Source organism: Eleutherodactylus coqui, chromosome 12 (assembly GCF_035609145.1).
Source record: "Eleutherodactylus coqui strain aEleCoq1 chromosome 12, aEleCoq1.hap1, whole genome shotgun sequence".
Lineage (NCBI taxonomy): Eukaryota > Metazoa > Chordata > Amphibia > Anura > Eleutherodactylidae > Eleutherodactylus > Eleutherodactylus coqui.
The window spans coordinates 80,592,111-80,616,342 of NC_089848.1; the positions used below are offsets into that span (position 1 = coordinate 80,592,111).

A 24,232-nucleotide genomic window follows, 5' to 3' on the forward strand; every position below is an offset into this window, starting at 1 on the left:
CAATTTTGCGCACGCCTGTAGTGAGACGTAGGTGCGTATGACTGTACTAGTGGAATTCACAGCGCAGAAGCAGTCAAGTGGCCAAAGGCCAGTAGTAGGCCTTAAGTATTTTGCTTCTATTTTTTTAAAATGCAGATACTATAGGCAGCATATAATATTATGTATACTGTTTCCCTCTGGCAGGATGACGGCGATCATGTAACAGAGACAGCAGATCCAGGAAACAATTTTGCGCAAGCCTGCTGTAACGCTTAGCTGCGTATTAATTACGACTACTACCCCCAGCAGATAGATACTGTAGGCAGCGTATAATATTATGTATACTGTTTCCCTCTGGCGGGATGACGGCGATCAATTTTTTGGAAAAAGCCCACTGCCTATGTAGCCTGAATATCTCTTTCCCTGCCTCACCAGTACTGGCCCTATAATCTGTACAATGACTGCAGACTGCGGACGCAATGCTCTGCACGGCCAATATTAAAAAAAAAAAAAAATTGTGCAACACTGCTAAAAGCAGCCTCAACAGTACTGCACACGGTCAGATGTGGCCCTAAGAAGGACCGTTGGGGTTCTTGAAGCCTAAAATAACTCCTAACGCTCTCCCAATAGCAGCTACGGCACCAGCAGCACTTTCCCTGAGCTATGTCAGAATGCATCTGTGGCGAGCCGCGGGAGGGGCCGATTTTTATACTCGGGTGACACCTGATCTCCCCAGCCACTCACTGCAGCGGGGTGGTATAGGGCTTGAACGTCGCAGGGGGAAGTTGTAATGCCTTCCCTGTCTTTCTATTGGCCAGAAAAGCGCGCTAACGTCTCAGAGATGAAAGTGAAAGTAACTCGAACATCGCGTGGTACTCGCTTCTAGTAACGAGCATCTCGAACACGCTAATACTCGAACGAGTATCAAGCTCGGACGAGTACGTTCGCTCATCTCTAGTGGCAAACTAGTTTTTATTGATACCATTTTGGGTACATATAATGTATTGTAAAACTTAACTTTTTGGGGAGGCTAAATGAACACAATAAGCATTTTACCCCCAATTTTTTTTTAAACTTTTTTTGGATTTTACAGTGCAGGATAAATCGTGTGTTAAATTTATTGTACAGGTCATTATGGATACGATGATCTGGGGTTTTAAGATTTTTTAAAATACAAACAGGGGAAAGTGCGCAAAAAATATTTTCTACTTTTTTATGTTTTCTTTTTTGTTTTAAAATACTATTTTTCATTTTACTTTTTTTATGTCCCTGTAGGGGATTTGAACCGTAAAAGCTCTAATTGCTATGATAATGCATGGTAGTACTTCTGTTCTGAAATGCATTGTCGTTCACAACAGCATTCACTTGCCATGGCAACCCATCAGCCCTCCACGATTTACATTTTTAAACTAAAAAAAATGTCCAGCTACTGGTTACATCGTTGCTGGACATTATATATAGATTTTAACTGTGGATTGTGAGGAGTTTTCCTTTTAACTGTAGAGCTAACCTGTCCTGTTCTGTTGCAGTAACAAGCCTCTCATGGTGATTCATCATCTGGAGGACTGTCAGTACTGTCAAGGTAAATCACATGGGAAGAAGACAAATGACGGGGCTGTAAATGATCAGCATTGTCTTTGGTAACAGTTACTTAAAACCGTAAATGACAGGAGCCAAAGTTAGTGTATGTTTATTGAAATATTAGACATGTAAGGTGAGGTCACTGTGTACATACATCGTGTCTTCTGTACTGATCCTGAGTTATATCCTGTATTATACTCCAGAGCTGCACTCACTATTCTGCTGGTAGAGTCACAGTATACATTACATTACCTATCCTCTATTGATCCTGAGTTACATCCTGTATTATACTCCAGAGCAGCACTCACTATTCTGCTGGTGTATGTACACAGTGACTCCACCAGCAGAATAGTGAGTGCAGCTCTGGAGTATAATACAGGATGTAACTCAGGATCAGTATAGGATAAGTAATGTAATGTATGTACACAGTGACTCTACCAGCAGAATAGTGAGTGCAGCTCTGGAGCATAATACAGGATGTAACTCAGGATCAGTATAGGATAAGTAATGTAATGTATGTACACAGTGACTCCACCAGCAGAATAGTGAGTACAGCTCTGGAGTATAATACAGGATGTAACTCAGGATCAGTACAGAATAAGTAATGTAATGTATGTACACAGTGACTCCATTACATTACTTATTCTGTACTGATCCTGAGTTACATCCTGTATTATACTCCAGAGCTGTACTCACTATTCTGCTGGTGGAGTCACTGTGTACATACATTACTTATCCTGTACTGATCCTGAGTCACATCCTGTATTATACTCCAGAGCTGCACTCACTATTCTGCTGGTGGAGTCACTGTGTACATACATTACATTACTTATCCTCTACTGATCCTGAGTTACATCCTGTATTCTACTCCAGAGCTGCACTCACTATTCTGCTGGTGGAGTCACTATGTACATGAATTACTTATCCTGTACTGATCCTGAGTTACATCTTGTATTATACTCCAGAGCTGCACTCACTATTCTGCTGGTGGAGTCACTGTGTACATGAATTACTTATCCTGCACTGATCCTGAGTTACATCCTGTATTATACCCCAAAGCTGCACTCACTATTCTGCTGGTGGAGTCACTGTGTACATACATTACTTATCCTGTACTGATCCTGAGTTACATCCTGTATTATACTCCAGAGCTGCACTCACTATTCTTCTGGTGGAGTCACTGTGTACATGAATTACTTATCCTGTACTGATCCTGAGTTACATCCTGTATTATACTCCAGAGCTGCACTCACTATTCTGCTGGTGAAGTCACTGTGTATATATATTACATTACTTATCCTATACTGATCCTGAGTTACATCCTGTATTATACTCCAGAGCTGCACTCACTATTCTGCTGGTGGAGTCACTGTGTACATACATTGCATTACGTATCCTGTACTGATCCTGAGTTCCATCCTATAATATATGCTCCTTTTACACGAAACGATAGTCATCTAAACGACTGCATGAGTGTTGTCGTCTCCACTAAGGTTGTTGGCGCTCCTGCAGAAAGACTGATCGCACGAGTGCTAACACATGCTAACTGAGCAGTTACGCAGAATGAGGATCCAGCAATGGTTTTTCTGCTGGCTGACCGCGATAACGACAGGTGAACGAATAGTAAGCGATTGTTTTGCATTTACACTGCACTATTATCGCTCTCCTTCGTGGAGTCCCTGTATAGATACATTACGTTATTGTCCAGGTCTGATCCTGAGTTACAGTCTGTATTATGCTCCAGAGCAGCAGTCTGGCAAATTTGTCTGGTTGCTATTGGAAACTGTCAACAAGTTTGTCATCAGCCACAAATCAAATAATTGTTGGTTCTTATCATAAAGAAAACGCTTCCCAGAATGTCCTATGACTAAACGAGCGCCTGGCGGCCATCAGGTGTTTTTGACAGCTGACAGCCTCTAGCAACTGCTGCCTTCCGAGTGTCTGTTAACATTTCTTTTTAGATTCTTGAGCTGTTGTGGTCAAGCTTATCACATGTCTTAAACAGTCAGCTAAAGCAGGTCCCCCGCTGCCCCCTGGAACGCGATCGTGGGGTCCTGATGGGCTAGCATGGTAGCCCGGAGCCTAGTAAAGGCTCTCAGGGCTGTGATGCGTGATGGATGCCTATCAAGCCTTACATTTGGCAGGGCTTCATAGGTAAGATGAAGTGGTACTATATACTGCAATCCTGAAGTATTGCAGTATGTACTACAAGTGATCGCACCCTTCCTGGCAGCTTGATCGACACTATCCGCCGCTCGCAATAAAGTCAATAAAAAGTGAAAAAAGTTAAAGATTCAGCTGCCCTCATGGATCGGATCCATGGGGGCAGCTGAGCGTATTCACCCCTGTCCTCTGCGATGTCCCGCGGTGATCTGGTTCTTCTGCGCATGCGTGCCAGACGTCATTACGTCACGCACTTGCGCAGAAGCCAGAACACCCGGGAAATTGGAAATCTCCTGGCTGACGGCTCCTTAAGGTAGAACGGTCCCCGGGCTCACTATTGTCAGTATCTGGATGGATGCCGACAATCACAGAAAAGTTTAAAAAAAAGTTTTAAAAGTTAAAGTTTCAGCTGTCCTCATGGATTGGATCCATGGGGGCAGCTTAAAATACTCTCTCCAGTCCTCCGTAATGTCATGCAATGAGCTGGACCTGCCGCGGGCTTCTGTGCATGCAGATGTGGCGCACATGCACAGAAGCAGGGAGAGCCTGGCAAATTCCAAATCTCCCTGCGCCCGACTGTCAAAGATAGCTAGTGCAGGCAGATGTGACCTGGGACCGCTGTATGCGGTTCCCGGTCATATGATCACCGTTATCCATCGGCTAACGGTGATTATGAAAGTTAAAAAAAAAAGACCAAGTTAAAATAAGTTTAAAAAGTTAAAGTTTCATCTCCCCTTACGGATACGATCCGTAAGGGGAGCTGAAACTACATAACTAAGATCCCTGGATTTCTCCCACAATGGGATCTTTATCCACGGACCTTTACTCTGGCTTCTGCGCATGCGCCCATTAGCAAAATGGCGGACACATGTGCAAGAGTCGAGGATTGCCCAGTTAATTTAAAATCTCCCTGCTCTTGGCTACCAAAGTTGCCAAGAGCCTGAAGATGTCACAGGGGGCCACGGTGAGCAGTCACTGGTCATGTGATCGCCATTATTCAATGGATAATGGCGATCACGTAAAGGAAATAAAAAAAGTTTACGTTTCATCTCCCCTCAGCGATGCGATCGGTGAGAGGAGATGAAACTTTTTACCATATTTGAACCCCGGCCCAATCTTCCTCCACGGACCTTACTCGGATTCTGTGCATCCACTCGTCAGCAAAATGCCAGACACATTCGCAGGAGCCGGGGAGCCTGGGAAATTTAAAATTTTGTTCCTGCCAACCAAAGGTAGCCAAGAGCCTGGAGCAGTGACCTCATTGAGCGGTCCCTGGTCACATGATAAAAAGGCAGCGATCTACCCTAGGCCGGTCTGACACGGCCAGATAGGAATTACGGATTCCACGTGCATCTGATCCAAGGTAACACGCGGATCAATCAAATGCATTGGATTACACAAGTCACCTCACATTAGTGTTGGAATTACGTAATCCACTTGCAAAAAACAGAATGTGGCATGTTCTATTTCACCACGGATAGCCGCAACATATAGCCCATTGTGCGCTATGGTCACGGATATACCAGTAGCCCATACGTAACTACATTGCGGGTACCCGCGTCATCGCTAAGCGACAGTGCGGAAAATACAAACAAGCAGTCATGCGCAGTACATTACGCGGCAGTACTTGGGGCCACGGCCGGGCTCACAGCTGGAATCCGCTGTGGGTCTCCGCAAGCTGATTCCACATATACCCGTGTGAGCCCGGCGTTATTCAAACTGCTACCTGTAATATGTAATTTACAAGAAATCCCTGGGATTGCTTGTAACCTTGCAGTTTCAGGAGCAGCTTGTTGAGCGCCTTCTGTGTGAGACCGCCGCACTCGGCAAGCTTACGAAGCCTCACATAGCGCCACTTTTTACACCCCATTCCTGTCGCTGAGGTCAAGAAATACCCCCCAAAAGCACGGGAGCAGGAGGGATACCCAGTTTTATTGCCCCACGTGCTCATCCCAACCAGCCTCCGTAATTGCCCCTGTCTTCAGACATACCACACAGTTTGCATTATTACTAAAGATGAGCGAGCGTACTCGGTTCGGGTGTTTTTGCACTCGAGCACCGCTTTTTCCGAGTAACTGACTACTCGGACGAAAAAATTCGGGTGGTGGAGCGGTGGGTAGCAGTGGGGATTAGGGGGGAGCTCTCTCTCTCCCCCCTCCCTACCACTTCCCTCTACAACCCCCCGCTCACCCCCGGCGCCCCCCGAATCTTTTCTTCCGAGTAGTCAGTTACTCGGAAAAAGCGGTGCTCAAGTGCAAAAACACCCGAAACTAGTACGCTCGCTCATCTCTAATTATTACTTTTATCTAAGATTTAGGGAATGCCAAAAAGGGTGGGGGGATTATTTTTAGTGAGTCAATTTTTTTCCCGCTAAGTGGGCAATGGGGCCTGGAATTTATCCAGTTGTGCCCTGAAATCCAATGGGTGTTACGTCCATTATAGGCCTAGCTATGTGTCCTATAAGTAGATTGGGGCCACAATGGGTATGTTTCTGAACACAGAACAAACAGGGGATCCATTTTGGGGTGAAGATCTTCATTCCTATGTACGATGTACAAAAGAAACAGTTTTTAAAATGACAGAATTGCCCCCAAAAATTAAAATCGTCATTTTTTCCTACTGCTTTGCTTATATTCATTTAAAACTGTGGGATAAAAATATGCAGCACACCCCTAGATGAATTCATTAAGGGGTCTAGTTTTCAAAATGGGGTCATTTGTGGGGGGGGGGGGGGGGGTTGTCGTTTTGGCTGCTCAAGGGTTCTACAAGAGGGCAATGGGGCCTAAATCACCTTCAAGAAAAATGTCTGTTCTTAAAGCCACCGGCTGCTCCTTTCGGTTTGGGCCCTGTTGTGCATACAAACATAAGATTAGGGCCACAATGGGTATGTTTATGAACACGGGACAAACAGGGGGATCCATTTTGGGGTGCAAGTCTCCATTCATATATCTGCTGTATAAAAAACACTGTTTTTAAATGACACAATTTGCAAAAGAATGTAAATCGTACTTTTTTCCTCCTGTTTTGCTTAGATTCATTCAAAAACTGTGGGGTCACAATACACAGTAAACTCCTACATTAATTCATTAAGGGGTCTAGTTTTCAAAATGGGGTAATTTGTAAGGGTTCTCTGTTTTGGCCACTCAAGAGCTCTACAAGTGTGCTATGGGGCATAAAATGCCTTCAAGCAAAATTTGTGTTCTGAAAGCCACCGACTCCTCCTTTCATTTTGGGCCCGTTGTGCATACAAACATCATATTAGGGCCACAATGGATATGTTTCTGAACACAGGAAAACAGGTTATATAAGCCCTGTGTGTGAATTTATAAATACTGTGTTCTTCTCAGCCCTGAAGAAAGTGTTTTCTGAAAGTGCAGAAGTCCAGGAACTGGCCAAGGAAAACTTCATCATGCTGAATCTCATGGTAGGTGGATCCCTCCTTCATTGTGGTGTGGAGAATGGAAGTCACACATGGAACGTATTGCTTGTATATCCCGCTGCTGAGAATGGAGCCATCTGCAACAACGCCAGCCGCAATGTTATAATTTTGTTGTAATCTGAAACGGAGAGAAATCTGGTGCTACAGATCTAACCTGCCTTACATGTGGGAAGGCTAGAATGACCATGTCGGGATGGGTAGTGCTTCTCCTTGGGGAGAACACCTAGTAGATGTGAGACTTATACAGCCCTTTCACAGAGAAGACTTTGTCTAAAATAAATAACCTTTATTAAATTTAATACTAAAATTGATACATATAGGGCACAGTTGCTGACGTAAACAATATAGCATGAGGTGTGTCGTCACCAATGGGGTCATAGACACCTCCTCATCCTAAAGGAATAGGACGGACACTAACAGTTAACATAAAGATAGTCACTAGGACCAGTCGTCTTATGCTGTCCAAATGAGATTCAGTAATAAGCAATAAACCACTTTCATAACTGATATATAATGCTGTACATTGGTGTATGTACTGTTGTGATATTTCTTGTGGATGGTCCTGATTTTATAATAGTCCACCACAAGTAATTGTGATCTCCCTAGCCTACCATCAAGGCTATGGGTCACGTCTCTTCTTTGTTATTTTGGTATCTGTATGCATTAGGCAGGGGGAATCTCTGAACAGTTCAGGCTCATAGCGATACACCATCACTAGAGATGAGCGAGTATACTCGCTAAGGCACATTACTCGAGCGAGTAGTGCCTTAGCCGAGTATCTCCCCGCTCATCTCTAAAGATTCGGGGAGCGGCAGGGGAGAGCGGGGAGGAACGGAAGGGAGATCTCTCTCTCACTCTCTCCCCCCTGCTCCCTGCCGCAACTCACCTGTCACCCACGCCGGCACCCGAATCTATAGAGACGAGCGGGGAGATACTCGGCTAAGGCACTACTCGCTCGAGTAATGTGCCTTAGTAAATATACTCGCTCATCTCTAATCATCACTAGCCTTCGCGTATGCATTATGCAGGGGGAATCTCTGAACAGCTTAGGCTCACAGCGATACATTAGTACTAGTCTTCGCGATCGGGCTACTATCACTGAGACAACCTCTCCTTAAGAATACTGAGCTTCGATCGCAATCTGACATAAGAGCTGTGGGTTGTTGCTATAATTTATCAGGCAGCACTTCAGTAATAAAAATCAATTTCCCTACCTCTTCAGTAGGAATGAGTTTTGGGGCTTCACAATTGAGAGCCTCATAGTCCTGAGAGCGTGTATTTTAACGGATGGATGATTGACTCCATCCGTATCAACACTAAGACCGTATTGTTTAAGTGTGGCTGCGTGCATAGCCTTATAGTTCACAATCATCTTCTATAAATGAGCTCAAAAACTTTTCTCCTGAAGATCCACCCGCACATTGTGGTGAAACGCGTTGAGAGGACTTCATCTGAGCTACTTTTCGAGACTGCACTCATAGCAAGAGCAGTGAATCTGAGTCACTAAATGAGACTGCATCTACAATTTTAGAGCAGTTTTATTCGAGCCACTAAGAGCAGTTCACCTGAACTATCAATTGAGACTGCATCTATATTTTAAGAGCGTTCCATCTGAGCCACTAAAAAAAGTGTATTCATGCTTTCCTTTTACATTCAGCCCTTGATCACCTCATTATGGGCTAAAGGTTAAAGGAATCTATGAATCTATGATAGTATACTTGGTAATAAACACTTTGTTATCGACTTTAGTGTGGAGATCACAACTACTTGTGGTGGACTATTATAAAATCAGGACCATCCACAAGAAAGATCACAACAGTACATACACTAATGTACAGCATTATATCAGTTATGAAACTGATTCCTACTGAAGAGGTAGGGAAATTGATTTTTATTACTGAAGTGCTGCCTGATAAATTATAGCAACAACCCACAGCTCTTATATCAGATTGCGATCGAAGCTCAGTATTCTTAAGGAGAGGTTGTCTCAGTGATAGTAGCCCGATCGCGAAGACTAGTGCTAATGTATCGCTGTGAGCCTAAGCTGTTCAGAGATTCCCCCTGCCTAATGCATATACCGTGTTTCCCCGAAAATAAGACAGTGTCTTATATTAATTTTTGTTCAAAAAGGTTTACCTTTTTTACATGTATAGCTGCCTGGACACTATTTAAATTGACTTTTTAAATTAACTGTTAGCAGGGCTTATTTTTGGAGTAGGGCTTATATTTCAAGCATCCTCAAAAAGCCTGAAAAATCATTTTGCATCCTCAAAAATTCTGGAAAATCATGCTATGTCTTATTTTCAGGGTATGTCTTATTTTCAGGGAAACAGGGTAGATACCAAAATAACAAAGGAGAGACGTGACCCATAGCCTTGATGGCAGGCGAGGGAGATCACAATTAGTTGTGGTGGACTATTATAAAATCAGGACCATCCACATGAAAGATCACAACAGTACATACACCAATGTACAGCATATCAGTTATGAAAGGGGTTTATTGCTTATTACTGAATCTCATTTGGACAGCATAAGATGACTGGTCCTAGTGACGATCTTTATGTTAACTGTTAGTGTCCGTCCTATTCCTTTAGGATGAGGAGGTGTCTATGACCCCATTGGTGACGACACACCTCATGCTATATTGTTTACGTCAGTAACTGTGCCCTATATGTATCAATTTTAGTATTAAATTTAATAAAGGTTATTTATTTTAGACAAAGTCTTCTCTGTGAAAGGGCTTAACTATACAATATAGACTTTACTGCCTCCTCTGTGAATTTGAGACTTATACAGCCATGCATGCTCCTCCTGGGAAATTTATACAAATGGCAAGATGGAACAATACCGCCCACCCAGCCAAGCAACAACATAAAGCACACTGATGAGGGGCAAAATATCCTAAACATCTGTCTATACAGGGCTGTCTCTTCCTTCTGGAGAAGACTCCATTGGTGGGATATGTTAGGCCTGACCCTGAATTGCCTTGCAATGCCCACTAGCCTCCCAGAAATGCCCACTTTTAGGGCATATTTGTATAAACTCCACCCCTTTGAAGTCTCACAAGACTATGGGGGCAATTGGGAGTTGTGTGATGAGTACAATTTTGTAACTTGACTCAATTTCCATCACTTTGGAAACTACATCATTGTCGATTACTGATCATTGTCAATTATCATATGGTGTATTTATAAGGTTGGATTTACTGCTACATCGGATAAAATTCTTTCTCATTTTTCAGCACGAGACAACGGATAAAAACTTGGCGCCTGATGGACAATACGTGCCCAGGATTATGTTTGTTGGTAAGCAGCGAGTGGTGCGATCCACATCACTCTTGGCTTTTCTATTGGGGCTCCTGTTTCAATATCATCCTTTGATGATGGTGAAATGATGGTCCTATATGCTAGATATGGACTGGAGGGGGAGGGGCTCTAATCACTTATGAGAAAGTAACTGGAGTAATGGAGTGATACATTTGTTGCAATATTGTATAACTTTCATGCCACACCTTCTTTTCTAAAAAAAGGGGAATGAGCCCCTTCTCTGATTCAAGGGTCCCCATTGCAGCCTTACATTCTCTCATCCGGTAGACAATAGAAATGTTGGCATCTTGCTGCATTGCCCGTTGAGGCTCTTGTAACCCTCTGATCAGTGCTGTATCAGGTGCTGCTTTCCTTCTAGCAGATATTCTTTTTCCTACAGATCCCTCCCTTACGGTCAGAGCCGACATCACTGGACGTTATTCCAATCGCCTTTATACATATGAACCACAAGACATACCAGTGTGTAAGTCATATCCTCTCATATCATATATGCCAGCTGACATGTGGAATTGTGGTGAAGTTGAGGTTTGGTGATGGTAATGTTACATCTAGCACACCCTAAACTGCATTATACTCCAGAGCTGCATTTACAATTCTGCTGGTTGTTACTGGAAACAGTCAACAAACTTGTGAACAGACATATCCCTTAAATGTTTAGCTAAGCTTCTATAATGCGGGGGTTGCAGTAACTTAAATCAGATTTTTCCTACAGATTTATTATATTAAAATAGTTCAAATGTCAAAATGTATTTCTTTTGAGTGTAAACTATTGTTCTTTGGTATCAGCCAACTCAAAGAGGTTGTCCTGGTGAATCCTAATAAAATCAGCAGTACTTGCCTGTTCTTTTCCCCGGCGATCCAGCGCTGCAACTCCGCGGCCCTCCTTGTCTTTGTTTAGGAATTGCTACGGTCTGACCACTATAGCCAATCGGAGGCTGCAGCCGTCATCTATTGTTCTCCTGCCATCGCAGCTCAAATGCTGGGAGCCATGATGCCAGGAGAAGGGCACCTGACTGCTGCGGTCTCTAGGAATGGCTACCACCCGACCATTGCAGCCAACCAAACGAGGACTGGAAGGACCGTGGGGCTGCAGCGTTGGATTGCTGAGCAAACATTTGCCCCAACCTACCCAGCATTCCACATTTTCGTATTAAGGAACCGAATACGTCACATTAAAGATGATTGAGGCTGAAATAAGGATCCACTGAAAAGATCGTCTGACAGATCACGTCTGATGCTTTAGGCCTCATGTCCCCGGGGAAATTCGGGCCTGCACCGATTCCCCATGCAGAATCCCGCAGCAGGTCCCTCCTGCCTCGCGGACATAAGCCTAAGAAATCAGATATACTTCCTGTTCGGACGCTGCGGATCTGCCCTCCGTTGCGGCCAGATCTTCTCTCTTCGGCCCGGCGGATGTCTTTGGCACGCCGGCAGCGTGATGCACGCATGCATTATGCTTTTTTTTTTCTTTTTAACTCCTGCTTTCCCGCGACACAGCACAAATACAGCTGGGGGTGTGCCGCGGGACCGGACGGCTTTCATAGGCTTCAATGGAAGCTGCAGGAGCCGTGTGTGTGGGAAAACCGCACAAAATGGAGCATGCTGAGGATGGGCGCACATCACGCATGCGGGACACCAGCGCAGATTTACAAATTCTATTTTGCCCATGGCCATGAGACCTTAAAGATGTACTTTCCCTTGCTTGTTGTCATTGAACGGAAACAGCCTTGTTCTGATCACGTGCAGCTTTACCTCTCTGATTTTGAGATCAAGACAAAGACTCTGAATGTACCAATCGTCAGAGTCGCGGCAGCACTCCGCTGGATCAAACCACAATAATGGGAGATGGCAGAGAAATAGTGCGCAAAAAGCTCACACCGGAGGACCCGACTCCCTTGGGTCCTCAAAGGATCATCAATTCAAAGAAGTAAAATAGCGAGCAGCGCCAAAGATGGATGCTTGTTCTTTAAAAATGCATCAATGGATGCCTCTTTATTGCATTAAGAAAATCCAGTAGCGCACAACGTTTCGACCCGACATGGGTCTTTCTCAAGTGCATAAAGACTCTGAATGTAAACAAGGATGCTTTCATTCACTGACAGTAAGCAGAGATCTTTAAATTGATGAGATTTAAAGGGATTGTATGAGAATACACTTTTATTACATAAGTAAAAGTCTGAACTGTGAGGGTACCACCATTGAAACCCTCCACAGATCCCAAGAACTGGGGTCCCATGCCCCCTTTTCTCATTACTGCACCCCCCACAGTGAAGAGGAGATTGGATGGAGCAGCGGTCGCACATGCGCGGTGCAGTGCATTCATCTCAATGGGACTGCAGGATATAACAGAGCGCTTGTACTTGGCTATTCTGCCAGCCCCATTGAAATTAATGCAGCAGCAGCCGCACGTTCACAACCACTACTCCATTCAGTCTGACAACACTGTCGGAGGTGTAGTGAGCCCACCGTGACAGAGAGGAGAACATAGAACCCCCGTTCTCTTGATCATGGGGGTCTTAGTGGTGAGATTCACACCGATCAGACCTTTTATCAGCTATCCTGTGGCTAGATGATAGAAGTGTATTCTGGTACAACCCTTTAACGTGCAAAGTAATATTACAAAGTTGCAAAACCTTTCTTAATGCTGTGATTGAACTTTTATTTAAGGATCCAAACCCCCTGGTAGATGTGACTCCAAACTGAAACTTAGGGCATGAAATATCGGGAAATTCTTAAAGGGAATGTTCACCAGATGCCTCCAATGACGGGGTTCGCAGTCAGATCTCTGACAATTCACAAATTTAGCACCCAGTAAAGACATTTTGTAGAACAAGTTATGCTAAATGTTGATAATATTGTGCTATTCTGAATGTCCCTCCCATGATGCCTCAGGATGGAGCACACATTTATTATCGCTACTTTGTGATACGTGACGAGCGGTAGAAAGGAATTGACAACTACTCTAAAACCTTTACATGGGGCAATAATCACTGAAATAATCACTAGAAAACCTAAATTTTTGGTGACAGTCGTCCTGTGAACACACGGCCACCAATAGGGCACTGAGGGAGACCGCTCATTTGTCGGAGTCACTTGGGTTTCAGCTCATCTAAAAACCAAGCGACTATCGGCCCGTGTAAACAGGAAGCCCATCTATGAACGACTGCCTGTTTGTGGTAGATGGAGGTGGGCGGCCAGAATTGATCTCCGCCACGTTCCCCCTCCATTCACTTAACTATTCCTCCTGTGGGACGCATCGGAACGATAGTCATCCCATGTAAAGGTACCTTTACTTTGTGCTCATGGTTAGCCCCTGCTGAATAATGAACTTTACATGAGGGGCGGGGGAAGGAAAGTGACTACTGTCCGAAACACATTTCTGGCTTACAAAATTGTCCCTTTCTAAACCAATTCACCTATTTTCAGTTGTCACCCTCAGCAGAATTTGATTACCTTCTGGGAGTCGGCATCCAAAAAATGTATCTAATCCTTCTTCATTCTTTGCAGTGATAGAAAACATGAAGAAAGCGTTACATCTTGTCCAAACCGAACTTTAAGCCGCTACATTAAGAGAAGCTTCAGAGGGATGAGCACCAGAAGGGGATCTCAAGGCCAAAATTCCTGTTTTCACCAGCCCCTATAATTTACATTTTGGATTTTTGGAGTCCTAGACAAGTGTCTTGCAACAGAAAGAAACAGATGAGCATGAATAGAAAACATGCGCAATTTATAACACAAATTACATTTTTAAAATGGTTCTCCATCTATTTTTTGAAGAAAAATCTCATTAGTAGGGCAGCTAAGATGAGCAATGCCATGGAGCGACTGCTACATAAACTGTATACAGTGAGCTCCCTCTTGTGGTGGCTGCAGGCAGACCTAATTTAATATAGCACTGTCTAAATTGGGAATTTGGAGCTCTGAGCTATAAAGATATATTAAAGGGGTTGTACCAGAATTTCAAGTTATCCCTAATCTACAGGATAGGGGATAACTTGCTAATCAGTGCATTACTCACTGTTCAGACCCCCCTGCCAATCTCAAGAACAGAACTCCCATGACCCACTCTCGTGTCACTGCAGGGCTCTTTGTCATGTCAGCATGGGTGCCACTTGGCTATCTCTACAGTCCCATTGAAAGTGGTAAACACTACAGTTGTATCATGGAACATTTGCTCATATCTGACTGCTTAGTTCTAGTAATCAGATTTTTTTGTAAAAAAATGAAGTCTGATGGAGGGCTCTTTAAATATTGGAGGTCCTCTGTAAGCAGTAACTACTTATCATACATGGCCCTCTGTAGCTTCTGCTCACCGTTTAGATAGTTCTTTGTGTGAAATTTAGGAAAAAATAAGGAATAAAAAAAATGAAAAAAAAATTAAAACTTTAAAAATGATAGAATTGCTGCTTATTGCTTCTCTACATAGAATTAAAGTAATTTCTCAATTTTTCTCAGGCCAGTCTCATACAAGCGTATTGTGTGTCCGTAATACAGACAAGTGTCCCCGCCCTACTGCAGGTCTCCTGACCCAGTCTCAAAGCATCATGGGAATGTATGATCACTGAGTTGCGGTCATTAGGCCTGTGATTGAGCTGGGACTTAAGTCCAAATTACTGCCACATAAATGCACCCATAATTCACCTGTGTGAAGGCGGCCTTAGGCTGGGATTTCTTCCACAATTAACTTCTATTTAATAAATAGGAGGCGGGGGTGGGGGGTAGATATCATTTTGGGGGGTCTACGGATATTTTCCCAGGGTCAAAGCAGGACAAAGGGGTGTGGTCAGGGGCGGGGTTTATCTTAATGTATGATTTTACCTTCGTCATTATAAAAGGGTACAAAGCCATTTCAAAAAAAGACTGGATGCGGAAATGCTGCAGAATTTGCTCCCTAATAACATTCAAAATCTGTTCCAGTGGTGCGGATATTAACTGGAAATCAGTCGCATATCCGCAGCTGATTTCATACTATGAGGCGCTCCCCCTCACCTCCTCCGAAGGCCTCCCACTCTCAGCGCTCCCCGGCTTCTGGTTCCATGCAGCCTAGTCAGGTGCAGTGATGCTGGTCAGGTGAGGCCACTACAGGCCGCTGGGAACCTTGGCTTGTGGTGCGTCGTTTAGCCTATTCTGTCCCATGTGAAAGGTCCCTTAAAGGGGTTGTCCCGCGCCGAAACGTTTTTTGTTTTTTTTTCAATAGCCCCCCCGTTCGGCGCGAGACAAACCCGATGCAGGGATAAAAAAAAAAACCGGGTAGTACTTACCCGAATCCCCGCGCTCCGGTGACTTCTTACTTACCTTGTGAAGATGGCCGCCGGGATCTTCACCCTCGGTGGACCGCAGGTCTTCTGTGCAGTCCATTGCCGATTCCAGCCTCCTGATTGGCTGGAATCGGCACACGTGACGGGGCGGAGCTACGAGGAGCTGCTCTCTGGCACAAGCGGCCCCATTCAGAAGACAGAAGACAGGACTGCGCAAGCGCGTCTAATCGGGCGATTAGACGGCACCATGGAAACGTGGACGCTAGCAACGGAGCAGGTAAGTGTATAACTTCTGTATGGCTCATAATTAATGCACGATGTATATTACAAAGTGCATTAATATGGCCATACAGAAGTGTATAACCCCACTTGCTTTCGCGGGACAACCCCTTTAAGTAACAAGGCCTCTGGCTCCTTTTGAATCCCTCCATTATCAACTGAGGCATCGGACATGTTTGACACAGTGCAGACTCAGCAAAGAGGGGAGATTTCTGCTGCAGCAAACCTCCTCCCAGACAAAATATAAAAACTGCCTGAGTTCATCCACTTTTCTCAAGCGCGATTGTACACATATACTAGAGGGGAGAAGATCAGATTGTTATCCAGCTTTCCAAGACCCCTGAACATCAAATTTTCCTGGTTAGGCAATGATACGTACCATGTTATCACTACAGAACTAAGCCAAATTTCCATTCAGGAGCCTGGAAAAATGGCGTGATCCACCCTGCGGAAGCCCTAATGGCGGCCATATCACTTTCATATCTTTCCCACAATTAGATATAATTTAGGAAGGTCTGAATTCTAATCCCTGGAAATCTGAGTAGAAAGTAATTTATCTGTGGACAGATAAACTGGCGGAACAGGATCTCTGGCAGTATCCGTCTCAGCTGGGCAGCAGGGTGTTGGCCGCCTCAGTAGATGTTAACTCTAACAAACTCCGTCTATATTTCCTTTTATGACAGGAGCAAATATTTGTACAAGACGAGAACAAAGAAATTTATTGCCCGGGCGAGAAAGTTGTGCGGTTAGCAGAGTTTAGGACACCTCAGCATTTGCGTGGAGACATGGAACTCTGTAGACGTCGTTACAGTAGCATTGAGTCAGCGTAGAAGGTTCAGGAATGTATTTAGGTACAGCTGAGGTGTCCCAAGTCTCCTGTGGAAAGAAATTGTATTCCAAGCTGTTCCCCTACAATCTAATAAGAATGACATCCTTAGAGGCAGAGGCAATGCTGAAAGCTATCCTATAGACCAGAGGTCCCCAACTCCAGTCCTCAGGGACCACCAACAGGTCATGTTTTCAGGATTTCCTCAGTGTTGCACAGGTGATGTAATTATTGTTGGTGCGTCAGACATTGCCACAGGTGTTCTTACTATAGGATTTCCTGAAAACATGGCCTGTTAGGGTGCCTGAGGACAGGAGTTGGGGACCTCTGCTATAGACCATGAGATCCCGAACCTACTTCACTGCAGCGGCATTGGCCACAGGCACCAGCTATATCCGGAAGAACATTGGTAGACTACAGGCTGCCATAAATGGTGCCTATATTCTGCTGACTGTGCCTGTAGGGACTGGTAGGGAAGTCTGATTTCACCACAGCCCTGTTATTATAAGGCTGGGTGCTGTCTGTGGAAATCATGGACAGCACATGGCCCAAATATATGGCTGACCAAATGGACCCTAAAGCTTGTTTCACACAAGCATATACTGAGTGCATTTATGTGCAGTAATATGGATGAGTCTTCTGCTCCCACATTAGGGGAGCATAAGTCCCCCTTTAAAACACTTGTGTGACAATGGCTTTAACAAGAGCCAGCGATATTTAATAGGTTTTTGTGTCATCTACCGCGCTAGAATATGAGATGAGGTACATAATCCCAGCATGATATGATCCACTGAATTCCTTAGAATGTTACATTTATCATCTATTCGCATGTCTGGATTACATTTCAAGCTCCGCTGTGTGGCCAGGACCTCTTAAAAAGGTGTCAGAATTCAGCCAATGTACACGATCAGTATCTAAGACAAATACACTCAGCGCTTGAACACTGATAATATCTCATATAACACGTGAAATACAGTCTACTGGAACCATCACTGCCAGAGCACCTCAATATTACATCTACACAGAGGGGTATCCAAAATAATAATTACCGCAGAGATTGTTAATAGTACTGCCAGAGATTGTTACATCACTTCACATGCTTAGAGGAGTTATATTCTTGTACATAGGAGGCAGTATTATAGTAGTTATATTCTTGTACATAGGGGGCAGTATTATAGTAGTTATATTCTTGTACATTGGGGGCAGTATTATAGTAGTTATATTCTTGTACATAGGGGGCAGTATTACAGTAGTTATATTCTTGTACATAGGGGCAGTATTATAGTAGTTATATTCTTGTACATAGGGTCAGTATTATAGCAGTTATATTCTTGTACATAGGGGGCAGTATTGTAGTAGTTATATTCTTGTACATAGGGGCAGTATTATAGTAGTTATATTCTTGTACATAGGGAGCAGTATTATAGTAGTTATATTCTTGTACATAGGGAGCAGTATTATAGTAGTTATATTCTTGTACATAGGGTCAGTATTATAGTAGTTATATTCTTGTACATAGGGAGCAATATTATAGTAGTTATATTCTTGTACATAGGGAGCAGTATTATAGTAGTTATGTTCTTGTACATAGAGAGCAGTATTATAATAGTTATATTCTTGTACATAGGGGGCAGTATTATAGTAGTTATATTCTTGTACATAGGAGGCAGTATTATAGTAGTTATATTCTTGTACATAGGAGGCAGTATTATAGTAGTTATATTCTTGTACATAGGGGGCAGTATTATAATAGTTATATTCTTGTACATAGGGGGCAGTATTATAGTAGTTATATTATTGCACATAGGGGGAGCAGTATTATAGTAGTTATATTCTTGTACATAGGAGGCAGTATTATAGTAGTTATATTCTTGTACATAGGGGCAGTATTATAATAGTTATATTCTTGTACATAGGGGTAGTATTATAGCAGTTATATTCTTGTACATAGGGGGCAGTATTGTAGTAGTTATATTCTTGTACATAGGGGCAGTATTATAGTAGTTATATTCTTGTACATAGGGGCAGTATTATAGTAGTTATATTCTTGTACATAGGAGGCAGTATTATAGTAGTTATATTCTTGTACATAGGGGGCAGTATTATAGTAGTTATATTATTGCACATAGGGGGAGCAGTATTATAGTAGTTATATTCTTGTACATAGGAGGCAGTATTATAGTAGTTATATTCTTGTACATAGGGGGCAGTATTATAATAGTTATATTCTTGTACATAGGGGTAGTATTATAGCAGTTATATTCTTGTACATAGGGGGCAGTACAGTATTGTAGTAGTTATATTCTTGTACATAGGGGCAGTATTATAGTAGTTATATTCTTGTACATAGGGGCAGTATTATAGTAGTTATATTCTTGTACATAGGAGCAGTATTATAGTAGTTATATTCTTGTACATGGGGGTCAGTATTATAGCAGTTATATTCTTGTACATAGGGAGCAATATTATAGTAGTTATATTCTTGTACATAGAGAGCAGTATTATAATAGTTATATTCTTGTACATAGGGGGCAGTATTATAGTAGTTATATTATTGCACATAGGGGGAGCAGTATTATAGTAGTTATATTCTTGTACATAGGAGGCAGTATTATAGTAGTTATATTCTTGTGCATAAGGGGCAGTATTATAGTAGTTATATTCTTGTACATAGGGGTCAGTATTATAGTAGTTATATTTTTGTACATAGGGGGCAGTATTATAGTAGTTATATTTTTGTACATAGGGGGCAGTATTATAGTAGTTATATTCTTGTACGTAGGGGGCAGTATTATAGTAGTTATATTCCTGTACGTAGGGGGCAGTATTATAGTAGTTATATTCTTGTACATAGGGGGCAGTATTATAGTAGTTATATTCTTGTACATAGGGGGCAGTATTATAGTAGTTATATTCTTGTACATAGGGGGCAGTATTATAGTAGTTATATTCTTGTACATAGGGGGCAGTATTATAGTAGTTATATTCTTGTACATAGGGGGCAGTATTATAGTAGTTATATTCTTGTACATAGGGGGCAGTATTATAGTAGTTATATTCCTGTACGTAGGAGGCAGTATTATAGTAGTTATATTCTTGTACGTAGGAGGCAGTATTATAGTAGTTATATTCTTGTACGTAGGGGGCAGTATTATAGTAGTTATATTCTTGTACATAGGAGGTAGTATTATAGTAGTTATATTCTTGTACAAAGGGGGCAGTATTATAGTAGTTATATTCTTGTACATAGGGGGCAGTATTATAGTAGTTATATTCTTGTACATAGGGGGCAGTATTATAGTAGTTATATTCCTGTACGTAGGAGGCAGTATTATAGTAGTTATATTCTTGTACGTAGGAGGCAGTATTATAGTAGTTATATTCTTGTACGTAGGGGGCAGTATTATAGTAGTTATATTCTTGTACATAGGAGGTAGTATTATAGTAGTTATATTCTTGTACAAAGGGGGCAGTATTATAGTAGTTATATTCTTGTACATAGGGGGCAGTATTATAGTAGTTATATTCTTGTACATAGGGGGCAGTATTATAGTAGTTATATTCTTGTACATAGGGGGCAGTATTATAGTAGTTATATTCTTGTACATAGGGGGCAGTATTATAGTAGTTATATTCTTGTACATAGGGGGCAGTATTATAGTAGTTATATTCTTGTACATAGGAGGCAGTATTATAGTAGTTATATTCTTGTACGTAGGAGGCAGTATTATAGTAGCTATCTCCTTGTACATAGGGGCAGTATTATAGTAGATAGAATTGTGTATTTTGGTTAGTTTGACAGATTAACAGTTCAATGTGGGGTGATAATGCAGAAAGAAGAGAAAATGTTAATGTAAAATTTAGGGCTTATTTAGACGAGCTTATATTGGTCGGGTTTTCACGCCTGGTCGATATACGCAGTGCCTCTCTGCAAGGGGATGAGGAAGGCCTGGCCGGGAGCTAGTGCTCTGAGCTCCCGCCCCTCATAACTGTTTGCAATAGGAAGGGGGCGGGGTGGGCATAACTTTGCTCCGCTACCGATCTCTGCCCTCCCATTGCATGCAGTGGCAAGGGGCGGAGTGGGGGCAGGAGCCTAGTGCACTAGCTCCCGGCCAGGCCTCCCTCCTCACCTTGCAGAGAGGGACAGCGTATATCAGCCAGGCGTGAAAACCCGACAGCTATACGCCCGTCTGAATAAGCCCTTATACTGTAGGATAATGAGTTGGACATTCAGAATTAGAGCCTAAAAAGAGCAGGCCTGCATTATTATGGTCATCAGGGTTTCAAAATGTCAAACCCGCACTAATCCAAAGTGACATTCTCTCCTTACTTCTGATCATAATTGTTAGCCTGCTTGCTGTCCATTTTCCATTAACCCCATTCACTGCTTTCCTTATTCTCGTCTGTCAAAATGGCCAAAAATTATTATAATAGGATATATGTCAATTTTTTTTTTTATTGACACAGACCATCGGTGCATGTGAGAAAACATTTTTCTGAATAGCCTAATTGCTTATAATTGGATCGCGTGCTGTTTGGAAAATACAAACACAAAAAAAAGCCTGTATAGGCCTAATTCTTCGTTCACATATAGATGTTCTCCAGTTTAAGGGTTTATTCAGACAACCATATATTGGCCGGGTATTCACACTGGCCGATATACAGCGTCCCTCTCTGCAGGGGGAGGAGGCTGGAAGAGCCGGGAGCAGTGCTCTGAGCTCCCGCCCCCTCTCTGCCTCCTCTCCACCCCCTCTCCGCCCCTCTGCACTATTTGCAATGAGGGAAGTCGGGATGGGGCGGGGCCAAGTCCCGGGAATCAGCTCTACCCGGTCCCAACTCCTCTCCTTGCAGAGGGGCGGAGAGGGGATGGAGAGGGGGCGGGAGCTCAAAGCACTGCTCCTGACTCTTCCAGCCTCCTCCCCCTGCAGAGAGAGATGCCGTATATCCGACCGATACACGGTCGTCTGAATAAGCCCTAAAGTCAACTGTGGATTTGGGTGTCCTTCCACAACAAAATGTTAGATGTGGATTTTTACCTGAACTTTGGTGCCAATTTTTTTACGTAGATCTCATCCACATGGCTTGTACTGCAGATTTTCCGTGCAGCATTTCCATGAGGACGTTTAGCCTCTTCTGTGGAAATCAGTGGTGCTGTATGTAATCAGCAAAGTCTAATTAGTAAAATGCAGGTTAGGAGAGTTTATAGTGATAGGAAATATCCTTTAATTGCCTGGTGTTTGGTTACTAATTAGTTACATTTAAACAGCTCATGTAATTACAAGGATTTAGATTGACTGATTATATTATGTTAGGAGCTGCAGCATATATTGTATGGAACGTTAAGGAGGTTTTTAATCTTTTTGGGCTCTTAAAGCCAACCTTCTAAACCCATGTGAACCCAACCTTCAGTAGTAGAGCCAATTAGTTAACGAGCTATCTGTAGACATGATATTGTTATTTTGGGCAGGTGTATTTTGTGTTGGCATGCACTATAGATTATGGAAACACATTTTACTACAGGATTCAGATACGGAAATGTTTTAAGTCCTTCCGTATAATGTGATTTGTAAAGTAGTAGCATCCAAAAACAAATGTTAGTAACTTATCTAAATCCGCAAAGAGTGATGATCACCACACATTTCTCCACTTCTACTATAATTTCAGTCTAATCTTTGAGTTGTTTTACATCTGTTTTCACACATTCACAAGTAATGTCCCGTTTGAAGTATCCCAAAGACATGCCTAGTCTATATGTCAGTCACTGAGTGGCTGTGATTAGCTTATCGAGCGCTGGCTGTGATTGCTTGCTGGCACTCGATTAGCCAATCAGTGCTTGCTTTGCTGGAGGCGGGGTATTCAAAGCCCCGTCACCAGTAAAAGCTGAGATGGCAGATAGGGAGGACTCTGCAGCTTGCCTCAGCGCCGCTGGAGACCACCGGGACGCCAGGGGCCAGGTAAGTATTGAGTTTTTTGAAGGGGGGGGGGGCATGTTAGCTAGGTCTTATTTTTGGGGAGGCCTTATATTTCAAGCCTTCCCCGAAAACTTATAGTTCTATCAGGGTAGGGCCTACTTTCGGGAACAAACGGTGTGTCTGTGTGTGTGTATAATATATAAACAAGTAAACTTGGAGATCAGGTCGGCAGTAGAAGCTTCTGTTAATAAGTAATATGGGGTTATTCAGAAGCATTAGACAACCTACCTGATTCCAACTAAGAGTATGTTTAGCTCTAATGTGAGTGGGGTCTAGTAACAATCTGTTATCAGTCACAAAGATCAGCAACACACTTCGCCTGTAAGGCCTCCCTCACACAGGCTGTTTTTGTATAGCGTTTAGCGCTGCACTAAACGCTTTACAATTCTCCCAATAATTTCAATGGGGCTGCTCACACAAGCATCTTCAACACTGCGCTTTGACAGCGATGCATGTGCAGCGTCCGAGGAGCAGGCCCTCAGCCGAGGAGACAGCAGGGTAGAGAGATAAGCTTGTCACGGAGCTCTACTTTCTCTTCCTCAAGGGTAGCTCGGGACCCGACCTCTTTACTGCTGGGGAAGATCACGGGAACAGTAACCATGGTTACCTGTAGTCCAACTTGTCACTCATAAGGCCAACATTCCATCCTCTGCGGTGGATCCCTCTGAAGTTGATTCCAGGAAATAAAGTAGTCCACACATAAAGTACACTTTTCTGAACAGGAACCGGGAATGTTTGGTTCTACTTGTTTACTTAAACACGTATCAATGATAACAGTCCAACAATTCTTACAATGGTGATGCAGGGAAGATTCACATGGCATTCTTATCTCTATAGTCCCAGTTATCTGCAGGCATTTTCGCTCTTCCTTTCGCTCTTCCTTTCGCAGTTTCCTCATGTTTCTTCCAGGCCAGATACATTGACTTCTTCTGGGAATGGAGGCTAAGTGGAATTCCTTGAAAACGCTAGGCCCAAGTGGGAACAATGGACCACCTCTCAGCCTCTTCCATTTTTCCTACTCCTCCAGTTCTCTCACACAGGCCGACTGACTCCTATACCGACTCTCTCTTTCTCTCTCTGCTCTGCACAACAGCTAGGGTTGCCACCTTTGTCACGAAAAAAATAAATCCTGATTCTCACACATCACACGCAGCTGCGCTACATCCATCCTGATTCTCGCACATCACATACAGTGCTCCGCTTCATCCATCCTGATCCCCGCACGTCACACATACAACTCGGCTCCATCCATCCTGCTCCCCAGACATCACACACACAGCTCCACTACATCCATCCTGACCCCCACACACATCACACAACTCCACCTACTCACTCAATCCATGTCTCCAGAACCCTACAGTTCCAACACATCCACACACAGCTCCACTACATCCATCCTGACACACACA

At 43.2% G+C, this 24,232-nt stretch overlaps 1 protein-coding gene across 1 annotated transcript in view; it reads left to right on the forward strand.

Annotated features, from left to right (window-relative positions):
• LOC136587182 (anterior gradient protein 3-like) overlaps positions 1 to 14,880 on the forward strand; it is a 30,248-nt gene extending 15,368 nt beyond the window's left edge. Inside the window, exons 4-8 of the mRNA XM_066585719.1 lie at positions 1,509 to 1,561; positions 7,071 to 7,147; positions 10,404 to 10,467; positions 10,868 to 10,951; positions 13,996 to 14,880. Of these exons, the coding sequence (XP_066441816.1) occupies positions 1,509 to 1,561; positions 7,071 to 7,147; positions 10,404 to 10,467; positions 10,868 to 10,951; positions 13,996 to 14,045 (328 nt within the window). The 3' untranslated portion in view covers positions 14,046 to 14,880. The remainder of the gene's footprint in view (positions 1 to 1,508; positions 1,562 to 7,070; positions 7,148 to 10,403; positions 10,468 to 10,867; positions 10,952 to 13,995) is intronic.
• Positions 14,881 to 24,232: the final 9,352 nt, after the last annotated feature.